At 38.9% G+C, this 14024-nt stretch overlaps 1 protein-coding gene across 1 annotated transcript in view; it reads left to right on the plus strand.

The window, feature by feature from the left end:
• The window catches only part of LOC137612718 (receptor-type tyrosine-protein phosphatase mu-like), a 154177-nt gene that overhangs the window by 26019 nt on the left and 114134 nt on the right, over positions 1–14024 (plus strand). Inside the window, exon 2 of the mRNA XM_068341389.1 lies at positions 10949–11071. Within this exon, the coding sequence (XP_068197490.1) occupies positions 10949–11071 (123 nt within the window). The remainder of the gene's footprint in view (positions 1–10948; positions 11072–14024) is intronic.

The raw sequence follows: 14024 nt of genomic DNA on the forward strand, positions 1-14024 counted from the left end.
TTTCTTATTGAGGTTGTTTTGCAACAACAGTCGTAGCATTTTACTCAGGTTTTCTTCAAATCACTGGTCGAATTACATCATCCCTGGGGTGCTATTTTAACTGTTGAAACAAATAAGCAGCAACTTTAATGGAGTGTTTTATGCTCAGTTACCATATCATTTCTTGGGGCATCTTGAACACAGGGATACGGGAAAGTCAGACACGCCTTTTTTGCTATGCTATTCTCTGTGTCAACAGGCATTAAGCTGAATAGGAAACAGCCTTATTTTCATTTTCTCTGGAGGGCAGAGGCACTGCGACAGACAGAGCTCTGTGGATAGGATGCTGGGAACAATAGGTGGAAAGCCATTGTTAACTAGGCTTTCTGCTCTCAAGTTGTATTCAGAATGTGCCTCAGCACAGCAGGTGTTTGTCTTCAGAGATCGATTAAATCTGATCTTCAATATTTGGAAGTTCTCCTGCTTTTTAGTGTAAATGAACTATATTATTTGACCTCATCCTCCCTGGTAGGTTCTGACAAGCTGTGATTTTAAATGGGCATCCGCTCAAAGAAATATTTGCATATTTTTTTTTGTGCTTTCTCCATGGGACACTTCTGTGCAGCCTGATCTGAAGTCTTCGTTTTTATTGCTTTAAGAAAAATGACAATAAGAATCCTTCTTGTCTCTGAGTTACATTCCATATTCATCTTAATTGGTGCTTGAAAGGTTGTACAGGGAGGAGATGGATTTGAAGTAATTTAACGGAAGTTCTTGACAGGCGCAGTGGAAAAGAACGTCTAGCCCTGTTCTGGCGTTCATAGCTTGAAAATCATCTGTCAAAACCTAACATATATAAGGAGAAGGCTGCCTGTCATCTTATATGTACATCTACTCATGCACACGGGTGGATTTGATCAGAAACTATGTTGTACCCCTGATGTACAGCACATTAATCAAGTTGATATATAGTCGAAAACCAAGCCTTAAGAAGGCAAAGAGGTTGTTTTTAATGAGATGATTGTGAGCTATATCCAGTGCCAAAGTGTTTCTGAATGATGAATTTCTCTACAGTAGATTAAATAAAAAATGAATAGCTTCATTTATCATCAGACACATGTTATTGTCTTTATGACAAAGGCAGTGTTCTTTGTGCCCTGTTCAGTCACAGTGGATGTGATTTGTCGGTTTTGTTTTGCCAAATGCGTACAAGTGCCTGTCTGAGCTGAGCCAGGCAGATTATCAGTGGAAATCTCCATTGGAACCTCTTTATTTCCCCTCCAATCAATGTGACGAAGAGCAAGATGTGATTGATAATGATATTGAGATTGATTGTCTAAATCTCATTCCACACTTCAGAGTCCCCAAATAGATAGTATATATACATGCAATTCAGGACGGAGATAGGACTTGGCAGGAGCTGCCAAAAGATAAGCGAAATAGGGCTCCAGTGAAAAGGCCTATCAGCCCCTAAGGGGCTTAGCTGCAGGATTCTGGAGCTCTAAACTGGTGGTGGTGGAGGGAGATTGTCGACATTGGTTTTAAATTACCCACGATTGCTTTTTGGTTTCAGTCCGCGGGAACGGCAGCAGACAAGATGTTTGTTAAAACATGTGCAGATATTGAAGCAGATTGGGGCAAAGAGCAGACCTACAATTTCATAGCCAGACAGAGTAGTCTTGCAAGGCTGTAGCTGCAGAATTGGCAGAGAGGCTAAGGAGGTCTTCCAGCAATGATATCAGCCACTGAGACTGAGGAAGTGGTTGTGCTGGAAAAGGAGTAAGTTTCTTATAGGAGGATGTTCTCTCTGGTGTCATATAGTATACAATAGACTGGTCATTTGCTATTTGTTTCATTTGTCAAATGGTATATCTAATTCTTAATAATTGTTTATTAGAAAATTACTAGTACCGGTAATTAAGTAGCGTGCTGTTCTGTTATTATCTGTGGTTCTCCAGTTCACATCTTCCACCCTGCAATTAAGTAAATGTGGAGAATCTTCAGACGAAGGTAAGGTACTGTCAATTAAAGCGTGAAACAATATCCGAATTAAAGTTAACTGTATTTGAGACAACTGTAAATACTGTGTATGACATCACTGATGGTGACCTCACTGATGAGAACACATGCCCATACAAAGGCATGTTTTGAAAATGTAGAAGTCATTACATTTTTTACTTCATCTTTACAGCAACTAGCATTTGTGCTGCAAAGGCATTTGCTTTCTATTCCATTAAAAGTTCAGAATGTCCATAAACAACTAATCTAAGGTGCTGATTAGACAGAGGCTGTTAGGGTGTGTAGACAAAAATCCAGGACCCAGATGCAAAGAAGAACTGAATATAAATTTAATTACAAAAATACAACTGATAATCACCTTTCAGGAACTGATACACAAAGAAACAACAGAAAACCACCACGCAGGGCAAAGTAACAAATAAACATAGAACCCACTCCAAAGGGCAATACTCACAAGAGTGTCAACAAGAAATCAGGAGTTAAACTTGAGCTGGTATAATAAACAAAACACAAAACAACTTGAGAATTCAATACTAGCAACAGGAGGAAAATTCAGAATACAAGCTGTGGGTGGGAAGAAAAAGGAATCTTCTGGCAAGGAGGAAGAGTAGCCAGCTGAAGTCAGTGGGTCACAGGTGTGTCTTGTATACGTGCTGAAGAGGGAAACAGATAGGATCAGGGAACAAAAGGACACCTAATAAGGTCATGACAGAGGCTCGGCTTCACAGCAACTCCTTATGTTTTACGTTACATAACTATGCTAATCTTAGTCATCACTCACTTTCCAGAAAGGCGAGGTAGTCTTCAACCTAACAACACAATTGGTTCTGATAGGTTTCTTGTAAGATGAATAGTCTGTAAGTTGTTATTTATTAAATTTCGATCTAATCACCATGTGAAGTACTTCAACGAAATACGAAATACGAAAGTACTATTCTATAAGACTGATCAGAAACAATTAAAGGACATTAAAATAACAAATAATAAAATAAAATACAGGTACAGGTCATTTCAAGTTAAGTCGTTCTCAATTATAAGTTGGTTTTAAAAAAAAACATGGATAAATAAAATTCAAGCTCACGTTATTTGACTTGGTTTTACGTCTGTCCGCCACAAGTACAAGACACAGGTTTTATCTGGCTTCATTCATCTCTTTACACAGGAACTCCGAACAGAGACACAAATCATAACTAACTCACTAGCTCTCGTTCCCTTTTCCCAAGTCTCACAAACTTCCCCACAGCCCAAAACAAGCGCAGTCTAAGGCTCAAGGCGACATCACAATGACAGTCTGCATTAACACAGGTTATCACAATATCATGTTAATGTACAATAAATTTGGATAAAAACACATAATCTCATTAATATATGTACTTATAGTTCCAATATCTACCCTTAAGCTTCACTCTTGTTTCACACAATTGCTTTGAATTCAGATTAGTTTACGCACCATAAGAAGAAAACACTTCAAGAAACTCTCGGCCAGTTTTTTAAGGGCATCTAACAACAGCCAGAGTAAACTGTTGATGTTGATGATCCACTGTACAGTTCTGTAGTACCATAATGTAGCTTACCTTTAGAGTTCAGAAAGAGGAGGAGGAGGGAGGAATTAGTTGGTCAGAGACAGAGTAGTCATCAGACATTGCCACCACTACCACTATCTTCACTAGCCTTATGCTTTATCAGCTATGAATAAATGGTAAAATATCCAACGGGGTAAAAAGCTTGAAATGCTGAGATGCTCACAGAGACACGTTCAACAACAAGAGGGGAGATGAGTGTTGAACATACATGTACGGATTGGAGCTGTTGGTGAGGGTGAAGCAGAAAGGGGAACAGCAGTAGTCGGATATGTCAGCGCAGGTTATTCATATCTCTGAATGTTCAAGTTGATGTTTGTATCTTGAGGACTACTTGTAAACTATTAGGGGATTGAGAGTTTGGTTTACATTGCCAGGAATAAATCAGACTTATTCCCGGTGGGAGTTGGACTCCATCAAAGCTGCTTTTTGAGAATCAGTACCTTCAAGGCTAATGATATGATCCTCAGTTGTTAAAGTGTGGTTTGCCCTCTCCCGGTCAGGGATGAGTTTTGTTGGCCCTGAGTGGAGGAGTTTGAGTATCTTGTGGTCTTTTATGGGAATGAGGAAAGAGGATAGCAGGAAACTGATAGATGGGTGCAGCATCTACAGAGATGCGGCTGCTGTACCGGACTACTGTGGTGAAAAGGAAGCTAAATGAGGTGAAGCCCCGAAATTTGCTTTGCCCATATGGTGGCTGGGTTCACCTTTCCAGATCAGTCATTCTGCAGGGGCTCTGTGTGGAACCGCTGCTTCTCCACACCAAGAGAAATAAGGTGAAGTGGTTAAGACATTTGGTCAGGATGCCTCTGGGCTCCTCCTTAGGGGAGTTAAACTGCTATGTCTCACTAGAATTCCGAGGTAGACCCAGGACATACTGGAGAGATTATATGTCTCAACTGGCTTGGCAGTGGATAGGTTTACCCTTAGAAGAGCTGCAAGAGATGGTTGGGGAAAGGCAGGTTTGAGTTTTTCTCCTGAAACAATTAAATTATCATCATTATCTCATGAAATCATATCATATATGATATGATCTCTAAGTGCCAAAGATGTTCTGTTCCTTTTTGTCTCAAGTTCATGTTTGTGTTTTGCACATCTTCTTTCTCTGCATTATGTCTGCAGAACAATTCACAATTTTGGAAATGCACCTACTGAATTTCTTGATGAGAAATTGAGTGACTTCTTGGAAGCTTGCTGGACAACCTAATTGCGTTGACAGGACTCACAATTTTATTTTTTTTATCCTGCAGGACTTACTGCATTTGCACACATATTTTGAAATGAATTACATAAAAATAAAAATATTGAATGAATAAAATGTTATTTTAACAAATACAACATTAACATGAGGTGGTGAGTAGAGGTACCGGCATTCTGGGCTTTTTGCTAAGCCAGCTGGCTGCTTCTCCAATGGCACAGATGTGTTCCAGGTGTCAATGTTCTCATTCAGCCCCCAGTAGGAATCCAAATAATAAAAGCAAAAAGAACATGAAACAAATTTGTCTTAAACAGATCAAATCAATATGACCATCTTTTTAATCTGAATAATATAGACACCCAAATTAGTGAAGCTGTCAGACCAACAGAGTAAAATGAATTAGAATTAGAATTACCATTATACTAGTGAAAATATCTATGAGTGCAGCCAATTTTTTTTTGTTGGTGAGTCCGAACACAGGTTTGAGTTTTGTGTTTAGAGTTTTGAAACAACATAATTAATTTCATTTTTCCAGATGTTTGAGTACAGAACAAGTTGCTGTGTTCTGATCATATTCATTCCCACATTCAATTACTAACATTCAGAACGCAGGCGCGTGTTCTGAATGCCAGTAATTCAGAATGCGTGTACACACACACACACACACACACACACACACACACACACACACACACACACACACACACACACACACACACACACACACACACACACACACACACACACACACACACACACACACTTACAGCTTTTAATGCCCTAAGTTTACTTTTGTTACAGGTGCAATAACAAAAGACCTTTTAAGCCTGACTTGAAAATCTTTAGGAGAAATTGGCTCCAGCATTGAGGGTTGAGGTATTGATTCTGGCCTCTGGCTCAGTCCAGGAAAAGATGGATAGATTTCTTTGAAATGCACTCTGCGTGAGAATATAAAGAGCATTGTGTGTTCTCTCTTTGGAATAAATTGTTTCATGACATATCTAGGGCCACCTTTTTACCTTCAACATGCCTACATCTCTTGAAAGTGGAATGCTGACAGGGTGGAGCACATTCATCTGTAGTCCCAGGCTACCCACACCTCATTGATGTTTTTATTGAAAGTTAAATCTCCTTCAGAGAGTTGGCAGCCCCTCGTTGGGATATCTATTCCAGCAGTGGTCAAGGCTGATTATATGGGGTTTGTGCCACACGCTGGCAGTGATATGAACCTCCTACAGAGAGAAAAACTGTTATGATACTTTTGATTGATGCTTTCATATTCATGCATACATGTAATTTGTTGACTCAGAAGCAGCTGCTTGTATTGGTGGTGTATGCAATTGGCGATACAATTTGCCTTTGAGTTATGGGGCTCGCAATGCTGAAGTCAGACATTCAGGTGGGCTTATGATAACACACCATTTGTGTGGAACAACTCCCAAGTAATGCGTACTTCACTACAGTACAGTTCTGCAGCAGATCAGTAACAAGGTGAAAGCATTATGGAGGAATTACCCAATACTTGAGTTGGATATTAAGAGCCCTGTGTAACAATCAAAGCAATGCTAATGGATTTATTGCTTGTTCACACCCTGTTATCCCATTGGAATGGTCATAATAGTTCAGCTAAAGCAGTAGAAGTTACTCCAGGGGTGTCAATGAAAAGGCATCGGGTATGGGTTCGTTCCACCCACTGTCTTCAGATCCATTGAGAATCAATAGAGAACGTACCAAGAGAATATACAATGCAGTTTCATTTGTAATCATTACATGTTAAGGATTGCTTACGTATTTCCTCTGCCTAAAGAGACGTCTTTTACTTGTTACTGTATAGACCATTTTAAACAATCAATAAACGAAATAGACAGATTTCTTCAAAGTGCAGGTGGCTAAAACATTAATATGGTTTAAGCAGCAAGTTGCACATTGTTAAACTCTTATGGTAGTCATCAGATGTATCACTGACTATGGATGAAACCCCAGTCATCATTTTATCAATTGCTTAGGTGAGGAGGACACTGCAGTGTGAACTCTCAGAAAACCTCAGGCTCTGATGGAATTCCAGGTATGGTCCTGAAGGAATGTACACACCAACTGTCAGAGTCTGAGTCAACATCTCCCAGTTTTAGACCAGAGTCCCATCATGCCTCAAAAAATTCACAATCATACTGATTGCAAAAGTCCTCCGCAGCACCGTCACAAACATCTCTGTACATTTGTAACTCAAACAAATTTTCCCCATTTAAAATGACCAAACTATTTTAATCTGTTCCAACCTTGCAAAAAAGTCCCAAAGTCCTCTAAATTATAAAAAAAAAAGCCAAACATTTTTTATCAACCAATAGACATGCATACTCTTCCTGTGCATAATTAATTACATATGTTACGTAAAAAATGAAAATTTAAAAAGAAATGCAAAAGTCACAAGATCACATGAGCAGCTATGCCTTTGCTCCATGGACAACGCATGATAAAGAATGAGATGCAGTCTCTGATGTCCATTCGCCAGCTAGTGGGTGTGTCCCAAAACACAGCTTGTAACTCGGATTTTCACTTGAATGTCGAACGAAAATATAACTGTAACACCATCATCCCGCAGAAAATGGTTACCAGGCAGGAACCAACTCATCCCTCCGTTACTGAGTTGTGGATTTCCTCACTTGTAGACCACACAGTGTGAGAATCAATAATAGTTCATCCTCCATCACTTTGAACACTGGCTTTTCCCATGGGAATGAGCTCGGTCCACTGCTGTTTACATTGACATGACTGCAAAACTTGCCACGACAGCAACTTTGTGGTGATACTTGCAGATGGCACAGCAGTGGTTGGACTTATCACACACGGAGAGTAGTCAGCGCACCGGCTGGAGGTACGGAACCAAAATTGGTGGTGCAAGGAAAACAAGCTGGTCTTCAAAGTCCAGAGTACCAAGGAGATGATTGTAGATTTCCGTTGTAATCACACCTCCACCCCTCCTCTCTATATCAGTGGAGAAGCAGTGTGGATGGTTAAACACCTTAAAGTCTTGACTTCTTTAGAGGTACCTTAGTTTTATTCTGTTCTGTTTTATCCTATTCTGTTACACCTTTATACTGTCCACTCATATTCTACTCAAAAAAATATTAAAATTCACACAAAGACTAGGGAATGATGCTTTGTTCAAATGATGCAAGTGGTCTGAATGACAAAAAGGTGAGTCTGAGTTTCTGAATGTCAAAATACAGGCTAAACTCAAATTATCTGAGCAAAGACAGAGCATAAACGAAACACTAAATGCTGCTTTAAATACACTTAACCATCTCGCTCAAACCTGAGATTTTTTTTTTAACATTTATAATCAAGTATAGATCTGCTTCTGTCCTATATTTGCTGAAATTCCCCTGCTACTTCCATACACCCAATGACCAAGAACACATTTCACTCTGCGCCAATGCCATCGACTTGAATATCAAAACACCAATAAAAGTCTGCTCTTTGAGTTTGTTTGAGCACCACCATGCTGTGAGAGGGAGGTGGGCTTGGAAAAGGATCTTGGAACTATTGAGTCAAAATATTGATTTAATAGAGCCAGTCCCATCTCACTGCAGCCATACTCATGTTAATGTTCTCCAAGCGACATATTGGCATCGCAGACATTTATATTTATTTGAGCACTGGCCTCATGCTTTTGTTCAGAGAACAACTCCAACAAACCTGCACTGCGATGCACAGAAGTACGTGTCAACCTCTCACTTTTGATTCAAGAAGGTTTTTCAAAATGTTCCTTTACGAGAAGTGTTCTTGGCCGCAGGCAGTATGGTTACACCCTGGGTAGCGTTGTCGCCTAACAGCAAGAAGGTTTTGGGTTCGAGTCCTTTCTGTGTGGAGTTTGTATGTTCTCCCTTTTTTCTGTATGGGTTCTCTCCAGGTTCTCCAGAATACTTCCACCTCAAAAAAGTGTTTCCATGAGTGGTGGAGAAGACAAATCCGTTTTTTAAGAGCCTTATTAATAATGATGCAATAGTTGACTTTTTTTTTTAATATTCCTGATGAGCAACAAGTTTTTAAGGGAAACATTTTATGAGGTAAATTCAGAACTTTTTAGACTACATCGCACATGTGGCCTATATCATTATAACAAGTGTATACCTAAAATTCTGCAGTTGTCTGTAACTTGGAACATGGAAATAGAGCTTAATTGTGAATCTCTCAAAAGGAGTTATAACAATATTAACAGTGAAACTGATGAAAGGACAGTGGCATAACTTTAGAACTGGGTTCTGTTTTATCACAAATTGGTGCTCACTGAAAGACAAATAATTGTGGCCTTAATAGTTCACTACTAATCTTATTTATCCATCCATCCATATTCTTGTGGATGATCGCAATCATCTAGCCTACACTTACTTATCCACCTTGTGGGTCACAGGTCTGCTGGATCTTATCTTAGCTGGCTATGGGTGAGAGGATTCTGAAAATGCTATGGAGACCAAAATATAGTTATCTAGGAAACTGGCAGGAGCCTGCAACCTCTTATTGATCCTGTCATGTTTGTGACAACATGATGGTCTTTTTCTCTTCTTTTCTTCTTTTTATTCATCTCTCACAAACCATATCTTTAATTATTGTCACTTTTGCTTCCATCTGATTTTCAACACAAAGCAGAAAATCAACAAACAGAAGAGTGGAATTGCAGGTATCTTCCAATGCTGGCAAGTTGCTTTGGTGATGTGATAGAGATATTGTAGTGATTCCACTTCTGAAGAAGTTCTTTACAATTCCTCAACCTTTTACCTGTGATGCAATCACTCCATTTTTCTATGTCCACCCCCTCAAAAAACAAACAAAGCAGCAAATATATCATTAGCAGCTGCTGTATCCATGTGGATATTAATTATACTGTGTTCTCCTCATTTTACCATTCATTTTCACATGCACTGTAAATGTCAGCAGAGAGATAAATGGGAAAACAAAAACCTCAGCTTGTAGCCTTTATGCTGCAGAATGTCAGAGGGAGCTTGTAAAAGATGAGATCTTGGTTTTGGCCTAGTGTTGGCTCTGGCTCATAGGACATTCCCAGAGGCAATAAAATTTGTTTAGAAACATTAGCAATGTGCAAGCAAATATTTTCAGATTAGACATTTGAATTAATTTTTGGCAAGAGGCAATTCAATACACTCCACATTTGTTGTCAACAGACAACCAATGTAATCATGTATCTGAGAGAGCACAATATAATTTTCATTATCAGTTTTCTGCAAACAACCTCCCACTGTGTAAAAGCAACCATTACACTTCACATATTCTATCCCTGGGAATTCCTCTTTGACACCTTTTTCTAACTCTGGATATTTGAAAATATAGATACAAATCCTGGTAATAATCCAGAAAAGACAGCATTGATACAATGCATTTTTACATTCACATATCTAACAAGTTTCTGTAGTTACATGCAAATTGTTAGACTGACTTTTTATTTTGTAACGGATAAAAACATTTATCTTCTTGGACTTATTTTCATTCCATAAAATAGAAAAATATGATATACGATTTTACACATACATACATTCTTCATTAATTAAAGAGCCCCCTTTACAATTCACGTCTTCTATCCCTAGCAATGGCTTTCCAGTGCATTGTTCTGACTGTGCATTTGCAAATATATGAGTGAATACAAAACATTATTTGTTTTTTGTGGGAGGTCTGCTTCTTGAGGAATAAAGGGCCATGTTTATTAATCGTTCACATGCCAACCCTGGTTGAAGCCTGGCTCTAATAGGTGCCTGCTGTCATTTTGCAAGTACCTTGTAAGAAGGATTAGAGTGCCTCTGTGGGGAAAGGGTGCATGAACAGCAAAGTTATGTGGCTGGCAAGGAAAATAAATCAATTTATCTCTGACGGTGGTGCAGTTTTGGAACATAATGCGTAACGATGATGGAGTTTGGACACTTCATACTTGTCAATGTAAAATTGGACTGCCGTGTCACTAATGATGGTAATGTATGTTGTGCCTCGCCCACTACAGTAATCCTTCACTCTGTCTCACTTAAATGCATCTCATTGTCTGGCATATTGCATTATAAATATGCACGGGAAGAAGGAGGGGAATTTAATTTATACATTCATTCATTTGAGAAGCAATTTAATAGAAAAATGCTATGACCATATCAATTTCTTCCTTTTGTTACAGGCGATTGTAGCTTTGAGAAACCGCTGGCAGCATGTGGTTATAGTCAAGGCAGAGATGACGACCTTGACTGGGAGCAGGCTAATACCAGAGAGAAGCCTTCATCAGATCCATGGATGCCCTCAGGTAAGGACAATAAACTAGCTTGTGAAGAAACTATTAAATCATTGCCTCATAGAGAATACACAGGTGCAATAATTTCTAGAGTTCACTCTAAGAATGCAGCTCCTTTTGGTAAGGACACGATCCATCTGTGGTTACAATAATGATGGACATTCTTGGAAATAAATAGCCATTTTTTTTCAATTTAAGGATGTAAACACTAACAAAAATCAATCGAATAACCAACTTAGACCCTGATGTCTTCCTGTAACTCCAGCTTGGATTTGAACTAGGCAGTATGAATGCAGATAACAGTGATGACTGAGGGAGCAACCCATCTCAAGGATGAACTAGCCATGCTAACTACAGCTGTATATGACAGACATAGTTTCAAGCACTACCAAATCCATTTAGTCCTTGTCCTCTGAAGAATACACTTACTATCACACTGACTTTAAATCAAGCATTGTCGAAGGCTTTACTTGGACAATTATACTTCTGAATAAGAAATACCCCAAACTAAGCTAATGAGCTTATTTAGTATTTTTCCAAAAATACAAGTACTGATCCAAAGTTGTTTAAATCAATCCACTGGAGTTAAAGAAAGTTCCTTGACGATATTTCAACTCTCATCCAAGAGGCTTCTTCACTTCTGGTGGTGGTTGGTGTTGCCTCAGCTCTTTACCTCAGTGAGTGCCAGAGAGTGTCAATGGGGGTCATTGAAATGTGAATTTAACAGACGTCACTAAGCCATTTTATCCTAATAGTGGTCATTAGCATGAGCCACTTTGCATGAGTCAATCTGCAGGGCTGTTCTTTTGGGGAGTCTTTATAGGGCCTGATCATAAATTGGTTGTGTTGGTTTCCTGTATACCCTAGCACTTTAGACTTCTGTCTTCTATGCGGATCTCACAATCCAAAAAAGGCAAACTGTTCTCCGTCACATCTTCTCTGCTGAACTTGATGTTGCTGTCCACCGTGTTGTGTTGTGTGAAAGTTTGCACCTCATGGTTTCTGATCTTAGCTTATATGTCGTTAAGGGAACTTAAGGGAAGCAATGGCTTGGTATGGCTCCGTTGAACGAGATCAGGGCCCTGTGTTCCACTTCTTCAGTGTACAGATTGGTCACAATAGGAGACACCGGCAAGCCAAAGGCTTGTTTCTGCCTATAAAAGGTGCCTCTGTACTGAAACTATGTGGTGTTCAGGCAGAGGTCCAAAGGTCAGCAAATCTGGTCTGGGTTAAGGTGTGTACTGTCACTGAGGGTGTTGTCTTGTCTTGCAGTTTCCACCTTCTCCATTGTTGGAACACATGTGAATAGGGAGGTGACATCATAGGACACCATGATTTCATCTGTATCCAATCTCAGTCCTGTCACCTTTTAAACAAAGTCCATGGAGTTCTTTACATAGAGGGGATTCTTCCCAACCAATGGGGCCAAGATGGTGGCTACAAGTTCGCCAATGTTGTAGACGGCAGAGTTAATGCTAATGGTAGGTTTGAGGCGCGCTCCGTCGTTATGACTTTTGGTGAAGCCATATATGCATAGAACAGCATCTCCAGGGTACAGGTGATGATATTACAAGCGTTTTTTTGTTTCCTCCTCCTGTAGCTTCCGTAGGCAATCCACAACCTTCTTTTAGTAGCTGCTGGTTGAGTCACGATGAATGAGAACCGACACAAACAAAGTATTACTGATGTTTAAAGTGTGCAAATAAGTGTGATTGTAAGAATTGTGATTAACTGGATTATTTTTGGTTGTACATGTATATCAATTGACCTCACTCATGGAATATATTCCCAGTATGAAACTAAACTGCAATATTAGTTTTTATTGATTAATTTCTTCACATGTTGAATTTATCTAGAAAATTTATGTACTACTATTTAATCATGAGAACAGTTCATCAGGCTCTGCCAAAAAAATAAATAAAAAATTAACAAAGACACGAGAAAACGTAATACTTTCTTGCAGGTCCAGATTTCAAGGTTCATTGTACATTAACATAACTTTCCTTTGCAGTGGTAGATTGTAAGGTCTTCACAAATTTCTCTGAGAATAATCTGTACATTTTAATACAGACTGACAGAAACTTGTGGAGTTTATGTCTCTCTATGTGTTTTCATAGTATGATACAGATCCTGATAATAATCCAGAAAAGACAAGACAGACACATGGAATTTTTCATTCACATAACACGTAACATACGTTTTTTTTTACAGTTAAATGTGAAAACAAAGTGATAAATTGACTTTTTATTTTGTGACAAAAAAAACAAAAACATGTACAGTATCCTACTGGACTTATTTCTATGATACAAAATAGAAAAATATGTTGTATAGTTCAGCCTTGACAGAGATAAACAGTTTACTGCCATTCTTACTTACATGTTTACCAATTTGATCTGTAAATTCAGCTCCCTACGACATAAACGTCTGCTACAAAGCATCACCAAGACAGTTGAATGAACTGAAACAAAAGTGACATTTGATATGAATATACCCAGATCCATTTTAATTAAGGTGTACTTTGTAAGCCACACATTAAAATTCATTAAAATGCTTTCCCAGCATTTTTCTGTCTGTCATACATAATTTGTCTCTTTAATGTTCCATTGATTGCTTTTCATTCGATTTCAAATGCAGAGATATTTCCACAACAGAGCAAATGCCACCTGAGGAATTAGACAAATGAAATTACTTTTTTTCATTTTATAACAAAGGTAGCACTGCAAACTAATAGATATTGTTTTCCTTCCTGATCTGATGCCTAATCTCACAAAGGCTGCATCACGGCCCCCCCATTGATAGAGGGGGAATTAATTAGCAGGCCCTCACTAATTTTATGCAGCCAGTGCCCAGACCTGCTTGGGTGTACATCAGGAAGGTGTGTGTTGAATCACCCCAGAGAAATTGCTTTCCATGGAGGTGGAAATATTGACTTTTTATATCACAACTGATTAATGTTGGGACACAC

Source organism: Antennarius striatus, chromosome 18 (genome assembly GCF_040054535.1).
Source record: "Antennarius striatus isolate MH-2024 chromosome 18, ASM4005453v1, whole genome shotgun sequence".
Classification (NCBI taxonomy): domain Eukaryota; kingdom Metazoa; phylum Chordata; class Actinopteri; order Lophiiformes; family Antennariidae; genus Antennarius; species Antennarius striatus.